General features: G+C 36.6%; 1 protein-coding gene and 1 long non-coding RNA gene across 3 annotated transcripts in view; one reads left to right on the top strand and one right to left on the bottom strand.

Moving 5' to 3' along the window:
- The window catches only part of LOC109387805 (uncharacterized), a 33511-nt gene extending 18806 nt beyond the window's left edge, over positions 1-14705 (bottom strand). The window contains exons 1-5 of one of the 2 annotated variants that reach the window (XR_002125096.1): positions 10514-11185; positions 9500-9556; positions 9062-9106; positions 6629-6771; positions 6345-6472 (exon numbers count right to left, since the gene is read on the bottom strand). This is a non-coding gene — a long non-coding RNA (uncharacterized LOC109387805). Of the gene's footprint in view, positions 1-6344; positions 6473-6628; positions 6772-9061; positions 9107-9499; positions 9557-10513; positions 11186-14227 lie in introns of those variants that run through there. The other variant, XR_002125095.1, reaches the window with a different exon arrangement.
- Positions 14706-14888: 183 nt separating this feature from the next.
- PHIP (PHIP subunit of CUL4-Ring ligase complex) overlaps positions 14889-15313 on the top strand; it is a 116625-nt gene continuing 116200 nt past the window's right edge. Inside the window, exons 1-2 of the mRNA XM_019651911.1 lie at positions 14889-15076; positions 15192-15280. Of these exons, the coding sequence (XP_019507456.1) occupies positions 15037-15076; positions 15192-15280 (129 nt within the window). The 5' untranslated portion in view covers positions 14889-15036. The remainder of the gene's footprint in view (positions 15077-15191; positions 15281-15313) is intronic.

Below are 15313 nucleotides of genomic sequence, written 5' to 3'. Positions count from 1 at the left end.
CTACCGCCCATCAGTCTACTTCCTCTTTCTCTTTGAACATATATAAACCCCTCCTGCTAAAATAAAATTTGAGGCTTGATCAGATCCCTGTCTTGCCTCCATTTCTTTGTATCTTCCATTTTCTCCCTTTTAGAGATGGCTTGTTCGGGTTCCTGTTGAATGCCCTGCAGGCCGGGGCACATAAAGAAGAGCACTGAGAGGGAATAAGTGAAGATAAAATAAAAGACTTATTTTTCTTATCCTTAATTGATCTAACTGATAACAGTTAGTTCAAAATAACAATAGCAACAATGTATTTAATTACGTATGCTTATGTATATATTTTATGCATATATATGATTATGTATGCTTATATATAAGTGAAATGAATGACAATAATGATACAAGGGATGAGAGGGAGGCATTAAGATTATTTTGTTATTATAAGGTATTCATACTACCCATGAGGTAAGATAGTGTTATTTGACAGTGGACTTGGGTTAGTAAATGTACACTGCAAACTTAGGGCAACCACTAAGAAAAGTTTTAAAGTATATAAAATTGATATGCTAAGAGAGGAGAGAAAGTGAAATCATATAAAACCTATAAAATGCTCAATTAAAATCACAAAAGGCAAAAAAAAGAGTGGAAGACAAAAATAGGAGCAAAGAACAAGAGCAACAAATCGAAAACATTAGCAAATATGGTACATATTAGTCCAAATACATCAATAATCACTTTAAATGTCAGTGGTCTAAATGCACCAATTAAAATTGACACAGTGGATCAAGAAACAAGACCCAACAAATGTTGTCCACAATATAATATAAAGACACAGTAGATTAAAAGTAAATGGTTGGAGAAAAACATACCAGAGTAATATTAAGTAAAAGAAAATAGGAATAGCTATATTAATTTCAGACAGAGCAGACATCAAAGCAAGAAGAGTCATCAGAGATAAAGATGGGCCTTACATAATGATACAGCAGTCAATTCTCCAAATAGACATAAAAATCTTTCATGTCTATTCAGCTAACAACACAGTGTCAAACTGAATGAAGCAAAAAATTGGTGGAGCTGTAAGAAGAAATAAATAAATCCACTATCATAGTTGGAGACTACAACACCCCCTATCAGAAATGTACATATCCAGCAGGCAGATAATCAGAAGGACATAGGTGAACTCAGCAGCACCAACAATCAACTGGATGTAATTGACATCTATAGACTACTTCTTCTCAAGCTCACACTGAACATTCACCAAGATAAAACACATTCTGGGCCATAAAACAGACCTTAACACTTTAAAAACAGCAGAAACCAAACAATGTCTGCTTTCAGACCTCAATGGAATTGAACTCGTAATCAGTAACAGAAAGATAACTAAAAAGTCCCAAAACATGTGGAGATTAACCAACACACTTCTAAATACTATATGGGTCATGAAGAAATCTCAAGAGAAATTTAATAATATTTTGAACTAATGAAAATAAAAACACAACTTATAAAAACATGAGATGCAGTGTAAGCAGTGTTTAGAGGGAAATTTATAGCATTAAATGCATATATTACAAAAGACAAATGAGCTAAAATCAATCATTTAAATTTCCACCTTAGGAAAGTAGAAAAAGAAGAGCAAATTAAATCCAAAGTAAGCAAAAGAAAAGAAACAATAAGAATTAGAGCAGAAATAAAAGAAACCCAAAACAGGAAATCAATAGAGAAAGTCACCCAAACCAAAGCTGGTTCTTTGAAAAGATCGATGAAATTGATAAACTTCTAACCAGGAAGCTAAGAAAAAAAGAGATAGAACACAAATACTAATATAAGAAAAGAAAGAGGGGACATCACTGCAGAGCCTGTGGACATTAAAAGAATAATAGAATATTATGAACAACTCTATGCTCACATATTTGACAAACTAGATAAAATGGACCAATCCCTTGCAAGACACAATTTGCCAAAACTCACATAAGAAGAAATAGACAATCTGAATAGGCCTATATCTAGTACAGAAATTGAATCAATAATTAACAACCTTTCAAAGCAGAAAACACTAGGCCCAGATGGGTTTACTGGTGAACTCTACCAAACATATAGGGATGAAATTATATCAATGCTCTAAAATCTCTCAGAGAATAGAAGCAAAGAGAATACTTCCTAACTCATTCTATGAGGCCAGCATTACCCTAGTACCAAAACCAGACTAAGATAATACAAGAAAATTATAGACCATTATCTCTCATGAACATAGACTCAAATATCTTCAACAGAATATTTATTACATCCCAGCAATGAACAAGTGGAATTTGAGATTAAAAACATAATACCATTTCTATTACAGGAAATACCTGGGTATAAAGTAACAAATTATATACATGATCTTTATGAGGAGAACTACAAAACTCTAATGAACAAAATCAAAGAACTAAAGAAATGGAGAGACAGTCCATGTCCATTGATAGGAAATTTAGTATTGTCAAGATGTCAGTTCTTCCCATCTTGATCTGTAGGTTCAATACAATTCCAATTGAAATCCCAGCAGTTGTTTTGTGAATACTGAAAAACTGATTTTAAAGTTTATACAGAGAGGCAAAAGATCCAGACTAGCCAGCACAATATAGAAGGACAAGAACAAAGTTGAAGACCTGACACTACTCACCTTCAATACTTAATATAAATCTACAGTAATCAAGATAGTGTGCTATTGGTGAAAGGACAGACAAATAGATCAATGGAACAGAATAGAGAGCCCAGAAACAGACCCCCATATATATAGTCAACTGATCTTTGACAAATGGGCAAAAACAATTCAGTGGAGCAAAGACAGCCTTTTCAACAAATGTTGCTGGAACAACTGGACATCCACATGAAAAAAAATAAATCTAGACACAGATTTTACCCCTTCACAAAAATTATCTTAAATTGGCTCATAGATCTAAATGTAAAGTGCAAAAGTATATAAATACTCCTAGAAGATAACATAGTAGACAACCTTGATAACCTTGGGTATGGTGATGACTTTTTAGATAGAACACCAAAGCTGCAATCCATGAAGTAATTGGTAAGCTGGACTTCATTACAATTAAAAAATTCTACTCTGGGGCTGGCTGAGTGGCGCATTCGTTAGGAGTTGGCTTGGGACGACAGCTCTGAGCGCAGGGGCCCGGTTCGGATCCCACATGAGGGCCAGTGATGCTGCGCCCTCTACAGCTAAGATGGTGAACAACAGCTTGACCTGGAACTGGGCTACCTGAGCTGCAGGCGACAGCGTAGGCTGCAGTGGGGCTGGCTGGCAGCAGGCGTGAGCTTTCATGAGCTGCTGTGAGCCACTGTGAGTGGCCGTTCAACAGCTGGCGAGCAACTGCCTCAACTGGGAAGAGCACAATGATAATACCAACATGGGCCAGTGAAGTGACGTCCTCCACAACTAGACTGAAGAACAATAGGACAGCAACTTGTCTGTTCCCCTTCCCCAATTCCCCAGCGCTGTTCCCCTCTCCCCATGCCCCAATTAAAAAAAAAAAGTCTACTCTGTGAAAGACAATGTCAAGAGAATTATAAGATGTGCCATGGACTAAAAGAAAATATTTACAAAACATACATATAACAAAGGATTTTTACCCAAAATATACAAAGAACTCTAAAACTCAACAAGAAAATGACCCAGTTTTAAAAATGGGCCAAAGACCTTAACAGACACCTCACCAAAGAATATAGATGGCAAGTGATCATATGAAAAGATGCTCAACATCATAAGTTACCAGAGAAATATTTCTGATGTTAATGTACAGTACCATGGGATAATACTTTATATTTCCAGTATTCTTCCTTGTGGCACTTTGTATTCGCTTTTCACACACACACACACACACACACACACACACACACACACACACATACACACACACAAATCGACAAAAACCTTTTTAGGACAATGTTTTATAGGGAATAAACTAAAATGACATAGATCCCTTGTTTAGCAGTTCATCTTAGGATCCTGCCATTTGATATCATTAGTTTGGCCCTTTTGCCCCTTAAGAACTTACTATCAACTGAAAATTAGTAAAATTTAAGGTGCATTTGTATGCCCCATCACTTTCTAAAATGTGAAACTCAACTGGCTCCAGTGTGGATTCTGGGACATCAGCCATCATCTTCTGTTCTTCAGAAACTTACTGAATTCTTCCCTTGCTATCCTTCATTTCCTCCTAACTAAAATTTGCTCACCTATAGGTCAAATAAAACGTTGATATTATGTGTATATGTGCCTATGTCTTAGGTACATACCTAATCATACAACTAAGCATGTTTTTTTGGTAGAAGAGGAATAACATGAAAGAGTGTGAATCCAAATAAAAGTGCAGGCTGGGATTTAGAAAAAAGCTTATGGGCTTTGGAACAAGACCAATGTTCCCTGAATCCCATTTCTGACCTATGCTGGCTACTGACCGTGGCTGAACCATGGAAACTCTGGGCCTCTAGGGCCTTCCCAGCTGGTTGTAAAGAGGATGCGTTATGCTTACAGTAGGCCTTCAGTCAAGATTAGGCCTCCCTTTCTTCTTCCATCTGAGAAAACATAAAACTAGTGATAACTGATATTTTAAAGCCCTTGTTATATACCTAGGCTGTGCATGAAAAGAGGTTTGTGCATATTAATAGCACAAGAATCACGAGACTGACTGGTTAAGAGTAAGGACTCTAGAACCAGTCTGCCTGGTTTCAATTCCTGACCTTACCAATAACTAGCTTCATGGCTCAGAACAAGTTACTTCACTACTCTGTGCCTCAGTTCTCTCATCTTAAAAGTGGGGAGATAATGGCTGGCTGAGTGGTGTGTTGGTTAACAGCTGGCTTGGGACGCCAGCTCTGGGCAGCAGGGTCCCAGTTCGGATCCCACATATGAGGGCCAGTGACACTGCCCTCCACAGCTAAGATGCTGAACAACAGCTCAACCTGGAGCTGGGCTGCCGTGAGTCACCGGCAACGGTGTAGGCTGCAGCCCCTGCTGCAGTGGGTTGCCATGGGCTACTGTGTGTAGCCAGCAGTCAGCGTGAGCAGCCAGCAGCCGCCATGAGCAGCCATCCAGAAGCCTGCGACTGATCTGCCTTGCCCGGGAAGAGCACAATGATAGTGCCAGCTTGGGCCAGTGAAGCAACGTCCTCCATGACTAGACTGAAGAACAAAACGACAGCAACTTGTCTGTTCCCCTTCCCCAATTCCCCAGCGCTGTTCCCATCCCCCAATTCCCCAATAAAAATCTTTAAAAAAAAAAAAAGTGGGAGATAAGAACAGTATTTTCCTCTTGGGGGACTTGTGAGGGTTAAGTGAGATATATTTGTTAAACATTTAGTATCTGACATAGTACTTAGTATATGTGAGCTTCTATTATAAATAGTATTATTATCTCATTTACTCTTTCGACGAGCTCAGTGAATTAGGTAAAATCACTGTTCTTATATTATTTGTGGGAAAATGATGATAAGCAAGGTGAAATAACTTGCCCAAGGACACTCAGTAAAAAACAGAATTAGGACTTGAGTCTTGTTTATCTGTTATTAACTACTAAAATTTTCCCTTATTTCTTTCCAAGCCAATTTCTTATGGGGATTGTCTAAATAGCCTGATGTAAGAACTTGTCAAAAAGCTTTTTGAAACTTTAAATATAAATTTTCTCTCCAAATCTCCTTAGTCATGCTTATTTATCCCCTCAAACAACTCTAGTGAAACCAACAAACATAATTTCTCATGCAGAAATCATGTTGACTCCTTCATGCTAAATTATTCTCTTTTGGCTAGTCAGCTATCCTACCTTTTCACCAATAACCTCAGGAAACCTGCAAGGCTGATTTAAATTTTAAAAGGTGGGTGTGAATTTGGACAAATAATTTAGCCTCTTTGAAAGGGGATTGGACTAGATAATCTCTAGGGTCTTTCCCTGCTCTAATTCTGTGATCCTATGTGTGGAATCTTCAATTATGATGTAATAGCCCAGAAGCTCTTTTCCATTTGCTATCTGACTGCACCATTCCATTTATTTGATCTCCTATTTACATGTGTTTGTTTTCCTTCTGATTCTTTAGGACACAAGATAAAAGAGATAAAAGACACTTAAGAAAAATGTGCTAAAAAGGACATGTTAAAGTTAAATGGCATAGGGAATTTGGGTGGGGGAGTGAATTCGACATCATTCACTTTAGGTAAGGCTTCTTTTTCTGTCATTACTTTGGTATTCTGCAATCTTCTTTTAGTGACCATATCATCCTTTCATTTTATATTCAAATAATACTGTTCTGAAGGCTCTGAAAGAGCCGATATCCAAATGTCACATGATATTCTGGTGTTTCTTTAAATACAATACATACTTTGTTTCCTTCCTTTCAATGGGAAAATCATCAACGGTTCCATGTGCCTCAGTTAAGTCCGCTGAAATTTGGGCTCCTTGTTAGGAACCATCTTAATATATCTCCAGAAATGACCATAGTTTCTTTATCTATAAATATATTCCAAGAAAAAACATTGAATTTATTAAGTGCCTGTTGTATATTCAGAATTGTTTCATATGCTGGAGATACAGAAATCTAAAAGGCAGAGATCATCTTAAAAAAAAAACCTTAGTGAATCAGAACAATATAAAACTATAACATACCTAAAGCTGTGCTACAGTTGAGCCATACAGATGTTCTGGAAGCACAGAAGATGAGCACCTAGCTGTTTGCTGGGAGGAGAGGCCCATGACTTCTCAAAGAAGTGATGATTAGGTGGTGTCTTGAAAACCGCATGTGAATTGGTCTCGTTTTGAGATGAAAATTCCAGAAAGAGGGATCAGGAGGTACAAAAAGTGAAAGGAAAGCATATTTGGAACACTGTTTCCATACAGGAAGAGTTAAGAGTGCTTTTGGTCCAGTGGGTAGAGTCTAGTGTGGAGAGGTTGAGGTTGGCAGAGTATAAGGGATCTCACATGTCATACTAAGTATTGTCGAGTAGTTCATGAAGCATCTCGTATGCAGTTTAAGCAATTGACTGATATCTGATTTGTTAGCACTTTACATTTCCAACCATAAGAGAACTTCTTACAAAGGGTTCCAATGACCTTGTCCAGCCAATCAATTTCCAAGGTTTAATAGTATCTAGAATATGGTAATCTACAAATGTTTAATATGATGTAGTAAATAGATCAATCAATCAATCAATAAAAGAATTAACCTAGTTAGAATTTGCTTCTGAACTATACAACCAAATTATTTACAGGAGTACTGATGAGGTTTATTTTAAAATATTTAAGCAAGAAAGCAGGTGGTTGGAAGGATAGATAAAATATGATTGACCAAATGTGGATAATTGTGAATGCTGGGAATCTGGTACTTAGGGCATCATATTTCTATTTTCTTTACTTTTTTTGGAATGTCTGATATTTTCCCATAATAAATAGGCTTTAAAAATTGCTCCTGAGTTAAGGCAACTTGATTTCTAGATTCCAAATATTAATGTGTTGAAGCATAAATATCTTAGTTAAAAAGAGCTAAACTTTTAAAGAATGATATTTGTAACTTAAAAAAACTCAAAGGAAAGAAAAACCTTGAACACTATAAAAAATTTGGGGAGTCAAAGCAACATTTGATTCTAGGTTGGTAGCTTTTCGATCTAATTTTGGCTAGGGAACTTCTTGACCCAAACCTCTTCATAGTTTATATTATAGAACTGGAACTAATATTAGAAGTTAGTTGTTAATTTTTTTTTAAATATGGGAATCATATGCTCATTCCAAAAGTGCTTTGAAAAAGAATGCTTTCACATTAATCTCTATTATACTCAATTATTTCACAAAATTTTGTTATTTTGTAGTTACTACAAGTAACTTGGTAGAATTTATCCCTGCTTGTATTTGTAAAATATATACATTTTGTACTAACAGCAATTAGGTTAAGACAAGACACAAAAACAATCTACATGTACAAGTGCATCACTGTTTCTATTTCAGGAATGTGAATTCTTCCTGGTTAAATTTGAAAGGTATGGATAGCCATTGATTCATATCTCTTGCAGCCCATTCAATAAATTGAGTTATTGCTCCTAAATAAAGTTAGGTTTTAATAATTGATCACTTCTGGAGACTGGCCAGACTATCACTGGGACCTTTGCTTTTAAGGGGGGGGAGGTCTCAGCTGCTTCAGATTAGCCTTCATATCTACTCTCAGCGACTGGTGAGCTGGGCATCTCCACGTGCTGGACACAGCGTTGTACATAACGAGTGTCAAGCTGCAAGCCAGCGTTTAAATGATGGTTCTTCAGGGAAAAAGTAAGAATGCTGCAATGAGGATACCACAGACATAGGAATGGCATATGGAGACAAGGGACAGATATTAAAGGTTGACTTTGGGTCCTTATGTTAAAAAATAATTTTGTCCAGGAGAAAGAAACACAGCTTCACAGAAGTAGTACGAGTCACCAGAACTTGTGATGACAGTTCTTATTTATTTTTCTTTCTAACATTTAAAAAATAAATTTCTATTAAATAATCTCTTAATAATAAAAAGGAAAAAGAACAGACCACATAAGAAACTGGCTGATTGAAAGAGGAAATGACCTTTCTAATTATTATCCTAATAGAATGCCATATTAATAGGCATTAGAAAAAAATATTTTACTATTGTGTCATTGGGTTGTGTGTACATCAAGTATTATTCATTTAAAAATTTTTTTTCACCTGGCTCTGAAAATGAAGGATGAGTTTCCCATCCTAAATATCTCGAAGTGGTTAAGCAAAACTATTGGTCACAAAATGGTTTGAGTCAGGGTAAGACCTCCTTAGCCACTATTATATTGGAAACTTTATAAAACTAAAGTCTGAAAGATTTTAATTACTCCAAAAATAATTTTTAAAAAATTAGTAATTCCTTAACTCAGAAAAGCCTAATGTCTAGAGGCCACAGTTACCTTGACTTTGGCAAAAACGTTGAAATAAGAAAAATCGAGTAACACAAAAATGCATATGAAGTCTTCACAAACAGAATGCCTGCTGCTTGGCACTTCATTTCTTTCCTTATGGAAAAGTATAGGAAGGAAGGCAGACGGTTTTTACCTCATTTCCATACCAGTTGTGTAAATAGTTTCTCGAGTCTTTTGTCTAAAAACAAGGAGAGTTGAAAATAAGAGATGTTGAAGATTTTAATGTGTGACAGCCTCAACTATATGAAGCAAAGAATAGACTCATCTTTATATTTTTAGAGCTTTTAGGATCTGTCCAAATTAGTTAACATCTTAATTTCCATATTTGGTTTACCACTGGAAACTAAAGTTTCAGTGATGAATGAGAAGCAAAGTTTTATAAAAACTTTGAAAACTGAAAATTTGGGAATATCATGAAAAGATGGAGATCCTATATACACACACTTAACCAAAAAACCCAAAACATTGAATGGCAAAACAAGTATAAAGTGTAACATGCACAAACCAGGGAAGAGAGGACGGCAAGACAGAAAGGCAATATATTTCTTCCTTCTCATGTGACACAACTTACTCAATATTCTTAAGAAAGGTGTTCTCTAATGATGTTTAGTGACATTACTTCTGATAACTGTTGAGAGGAAATAACACATATGTTCTTACTAGCAGATCTCATTTAAAGGCTATATTAGTTTTTCTATAAATCATTGTCAGTTGGTAAGTTTTGATGAGCATTAAAAAATCCACTTTAATTATTTCATCCATATCTGTATTTCCATGCGCTTAAATGTAAGCATGACAATTATGAATGCAATGGGACGTGTAGGTGTAATCTCAAAATCAAAATGCAAGCTTTTCTTAAATTTCGAACACACACATCTCAGTTGAAATATTTACTTGCTATCAACATTACTTTTAATTTTGTAACTGTATAATGGAACTCATTCTTTGGTTGGGGTAGTTAGCTAATCACTATTTCAACAAATACATAGAAGTATACCCATCAAAGGGAATAAAGTAACAGAGGCATAAATCAAGAAGATATTTGCCAAGTATATAAATAAGAGAAGAAAAATAAAGGCAATTTACAAAATAAGGTGGTAAATTAGGCCTTTCTATAGAAACTCAGAAAATGGAAACACCATTTTTGATTACAAAGTCAGCTTAAATCTAAATTGGCGTCATTCTCAATTTTGAGTTGGATCTTACTTTCATGCATGCCTTACTCTCATATTTGAGTCTCAAGTCAGACTTGTGGACACTCTGGTGGTCAGATCTTTTTCTTTTAAACAACCATTCTCCTTCCACACCAACAGTGTCTACTTTGGAGTCCTTGATCTTTAGTGCTTTTATTATGTAGAGATCCTTCACTAACTTTTCAGATAAACCTCCCCTTTCCTTTCCATGAAATAATTTTTCTTCTCTGGGATTCTTAAAGTTTATGAATTCAGGTACATGTAAAGGCAAGTGACTACATAACTCCTGTTGTCAAATTTCATCTTAAAATCACATTGATAATAGCATACTTTATTTAACATACCACTACTAGCAACTTTCAAAGCGTCTGCATCCCATCCCCCAAGTCTACCTTCTCATCTTCCACTGTTCTCTGTTCAGTCTAGTTCACTCTCCATCAGACATCTTCATATGATAGAACATGCCTACAGGTTTCTACTTTGTTTCCTGACATCTGGAACGGCTTTTTCTCTTTCATCCACTGTATTGCTCCAAATCTTGGGGGGAATATATTCTAAAATTGTTATTCTCTTTTAATCTTGGTAATTGTTAACTCATGAAGTGATATGAAAAATAAGACATATAAATAAGCCCATGAAGATATGTCTTTCTTGTGCAAATTAAGACTTACATTAAAAAAAAAATCTAAGCAACTAGGATTTAATTTGGAGGAAAAAATGTTGAGTGGTGTATTACTAATAACATTTAAATAAGTAAGAGATTATTTGATTGTTGGTAACCAGCTAATCTTTGTTACAGATTAAATGGTATTGTGCTCTAATTTAAGTGAAAAGGTTTCTAAGTGAAATATAAGGGAGACAATACAAATTGTTAAATAATGACTTGGCTTACTGAAGTTGGTTTTTTCTATTCTTACTGTAGCAGCCAAATAGTGTCTCTGCTCCTTTGTTTCAAATTTGATATATATTTAAGCTTTGTGAAGAAAGAAGAATGTGTGTGTTGAGAGACAGAAAGTCAGAGAGACATGGACAGAAACATACAATATTGGGGAGCAATCCAGAAGGGGGAGTTAAACAAGATTGGTGTGTTAAACAAGATTCTTCTGACAGTTGTACTTTGTTGTCAGGACAGATGAGTATTAAAAAAGAAGGCATTTTTTTGAAAAATAGTGTTTTCTACTTTTTCATTTCTATACGTATAGCTATAAAAAAAGCATAATATCACAATAAAAACAAGATTTAATATATAATTTTAAAAGCGTTTGCAGGTGTTTTTTTTTTTTTTGAGCTATGTATTATTTCATGCTAGTAGAGAAAAACCAAATTTCATAAATGTGCTGGAATCTTTTTATTTATAAATGCTATCCATCTTGTTCCATAAAGAATCTGAATGGCAGCATTTGATGATTTCATTAGAATAGCTTATCACAACCAAGACAAACTTTTTGTTAAATGTTTATCTTGTTTCATACGATGCGAAGTGAAAAGAAGTGATGAATTTTACAGAAACTTTCACATTTCAAGAAAAGTTTGTAGTTCTCCTAAACAGACTATATTATGTTAAAAATATTAGTTGTTGACTTTCCTAACTTCCACTAGGTTTGTTAGCCTTCTTATGTAAAAGGCATGAAAATCTTTTTAAATTAAGATTTTATTTTTGAAGTCCATTTTATTTTAACTTGAAAAAGTTAAGTAACTTTTTCAAGTTAAAATTAAGTAACTTTTTCAAGTTAAAATAACTTTTTCAAGTTAAAATTAAGTAACTTTTTCAAGTTAAAATAAAAGTAGAAAAGGATATAGATGGAATCTGAACTATCCTTATATGGAAAAGAATTAACTGAGAAAAGAATTGCAAGTTCCATTGTCTTGGGAACTAAAATATAGGACTTCAAGGTAAGATTTTCTGATATGTATAGACTTTTGTGTACATATGCACAATAAATGACTTAATAAACCCTATAGTTAACTGATGATGCTATAATCTAGAAATTTGTTTTGTTTAAACAAACTAAAATGTTACAAGGAGTATTTGTTACATTTAAAGAACTTAGTAAAATTAAAATTAACATTCATTGTTAGAAACAAATCATTTATTTGGCTAAAGAGAAGTTTTAATTTTTAGACGTTAATATATATATTTTCTTAAATGAGACTGATAGTTACAAATTAGTTCAAAGGCAGGGTGACAACCATCCTCAAATTAGGTCTGAAAAAGAAACTATAAACATTGTCAAAGGTTAGACAAAATGACAGGAACATCATATTTGGAAAACTGAGAAGGGAAATTTTCCTTAAAAAATTTTAGGAGCTAAGTATAGTAGCATACTTCGAAAAGAGCATTCGTAATTTCTAAATGAAAAACATACATGAGATAATCATACAAGCTTTCCATGTTCACATAACACTCACAAGATATATATGGAAAATTTTACCCAGAGTAATTTTATATCTCATGTCATAATTTGGTTTATTTTCCTTTGCAAGGATAAAACATCTATTAGTAAAAATCAGACTAATATGAACATTTCAAAACCACATGATTCTAAGTATAATTTTTCATTCCTAAAGCCTGTTTATTTGAAGAACATCATTATGTAAAATATTACAATTATTTGAAGAATATAATACTTTTAAAAAAGATAAACTAGAAAGCATGGGTCACAGAAATAAATAGAATTGCAAAAAGGCATATTAAATGTCTGTCTTTTGAAACGTAATTATCTAAAAGCAAGCTATTTTACTTATAATAGTTAGAATGGAATTACTGTCTTTAAAAATATAAATATTTTCAATATTTGAAAGATAGCCATTTCAACAAATAAGTTACTCTGATAACTAAGCTGCAATGGGACAAGTTATGGTAACTTCTCTTTTTTTTAATTTGATTTGGATTGTTATAAACTGCAGTTTTTACATCCTATTATTTCAAGAAGGTTTAGGTTTTTTTCATCCTTCATCACATGTATGATGATTTCTGGATGTTTTAGTATAGGGCATCACACCGATGCAGTCTTGCAGTGCAGCCCAAGGCAGTTGCAGCAAGTATTTCCCACTAGGAATGTTAAGGAGCTAGGCGGGTACAAGGCTTGAGGAAACAATCTAGAAAAGCACAAATACAGCTTGTCGGTCCTTTCCACACAATTAACCTTTTTAGTCCAGATCCATAAAATACTGTTTATTATCTTAAAAATTTTAAGGAGAATCTTTTGTTAAATGTTAACAAAAGAACGACTATCCCAATTCCCTTTAAAATGCAACCCTTAAAAAAATCAATTCTAAAGTCTTTTTGAAAAGTGCTTAAATCATCTAGAGATAAATATCACTTGGTGTCCTTGTTTTCTAACAAATGGCTTTTTCCATTGTTTCCATTAATTTCACCCACATTCGTTTTTTTAAAAAACAAGGCCCTTCTCCTCATCACAAAACGCAGATGTATGGTTTAGCATACCAAACCGGTAATTACATACTAATTTACGAAAGATTAATTTTTTCTCTTTTCGTCAGTTTTCAAGAAGTCTTCCCGTGATTAACTGTAAACAGGAATGGTTTACACATCAAATTAGAAGCCATTAATTAGCAAGACGAAGTCAACTGCAAGATACACAGATAATTTAAATTATTTAATCACTAATCACCTTGGCTAAAGTGTAGTATACTGTTTCAATATCCTTCGGTAGGTTATTGATCTGTCAGTAAATTACATCCACATCAGTTAGAGATAAATATTAGCGTTCTTTCCTTTCTTTCATGTTTACATTATTCCTTCCTGTAAACACTTCAAAAAAAAAAGCTTTAAGGTTCTTTAATCCCAAATCCCCAATTAGCCGTCACTGGCCTTTTTGCAATCAGGAAAAAGAGTATCTGAAGTATATACAGATCAGGAGTTCTCTTTGCCTATATAACAATGAAAAACATTTTAAAAATGTACGGTTAAGGCTATGGCAGTAAAAAAAAAGATATACGCAGAGGTGGCTTCAGCAAATAACGGGCTTGCAAATGCAAGTGCTTAACAAAAAGCGCCCGAACCTCTATTGCAATATACAGCACTCCAATAAATTACACAACACTTTGCATAGGCTGCAGAAATAACGCAGGACAAGACTTACACAGATGCCAATCCGCAGCATTTATACACATGCACATGGCAAGAGACAGAAACCAAACACTATCATTCAACTCGGGCAGGGTAGCGCGATCCCGAGTTTGCCCAGCGTGAGAGAGCTCTCTGCGTGTGTGTCTGTGTGCGCGCGTGAGAGTAAGACCCATCCTCGGGGCATTTCCCCTCTTTGGGCAGTTTTGCTTCATTTGTTTCCTATTTCTGCTACATAGAAACTAACTTCCATCTCAGCCCCAGCCAGCGCCACTGAATAGAGCCTGTGCTGCGGCTCGGTGTGCGTCAGATCCCTCCGCGGAGCAGTTCCCGGCCCCCTCCCTCCCGCGATCGGCCTCCACAGAGAAAGCGCTTTCCAGCCAACCCGCGGCTCCGGCTCCGACATCTTCTCCGACTGGAAATAAATAAATAAATCGCACCTTTGGCCGGGGAGGAGGGGGCGGGGGGGGTCTCGCCGCGCCGGGTGCTGGGGCGCTAGGGGCGCAGGGTCGGAGGCACTCCTTTTTTTGCGCCGAGGGGCGGGGGCGCGAGCTGAGGCCGAGGCCGAGCCCCGGGCCGCGAAGGCGGCGGACTCCTTTCTGCGGCGGAGGGATCCGCGGCGGAGGCGGCGGCGGCCGTAGCCGCTGCCTGAGAGTTGTTGTTTCCTCCTCCTCCTCCTCCGCCTCCGCCGCCGTTGCTTGAATGGTGGAGCGGAGGCTCGGCTCGTGAACACACAGTGACAGCTATAGGGCAGGCGGCGGCACCATCCCCGCTTCCCCTCGGCGGCGGGGTGTCCCGCCGGCGGCCCTGAAGTGACCCATAAACATGTCTTGTGAGAGGAAAGGCCTCTCGGAGCTACGATCGGGTAAGTCGGGGGGCTGCTGGGGCCGCTGGCACCGGGCGATTACGCCCGCGGTCCCCCGCCCCCCGCCGCCCGGCCGCTCAGCCTGTGTGTCTCCCCTTCCCTTTCTCCCGCGCAGAGCTCTACTTCCTCATCGCCCGGTTCCTGGAAGATGGACCCTGTCAGCAGGCGGCTCAGGTACGGCGGCGCGCGGCGCGGGCCGGGCCGGCGCTCGCCTCTCGCGGGCGTGGGGGAGGGCGG

This window comes from Hipposideros armiger, unplaced genomic scaffold (genome assembly GCF_001890085.2).
Source record: "Hipposideros armiger isolate ML-2016 unplaced genomic scaffold, ASM189008v1 scaffold_169, whole genome shotgun sequence".
Classification (NCBI taxonomy): domain Eukaryota; kingdom Metazoa; phylum Chordata; class Mammalia; order Chiroptera; family Hipposideridae; genus Hipposideros; species Hipposideros armiger.
This window is presented reverse-complemented; position numbering and strand designations above follow the sequence as displayed.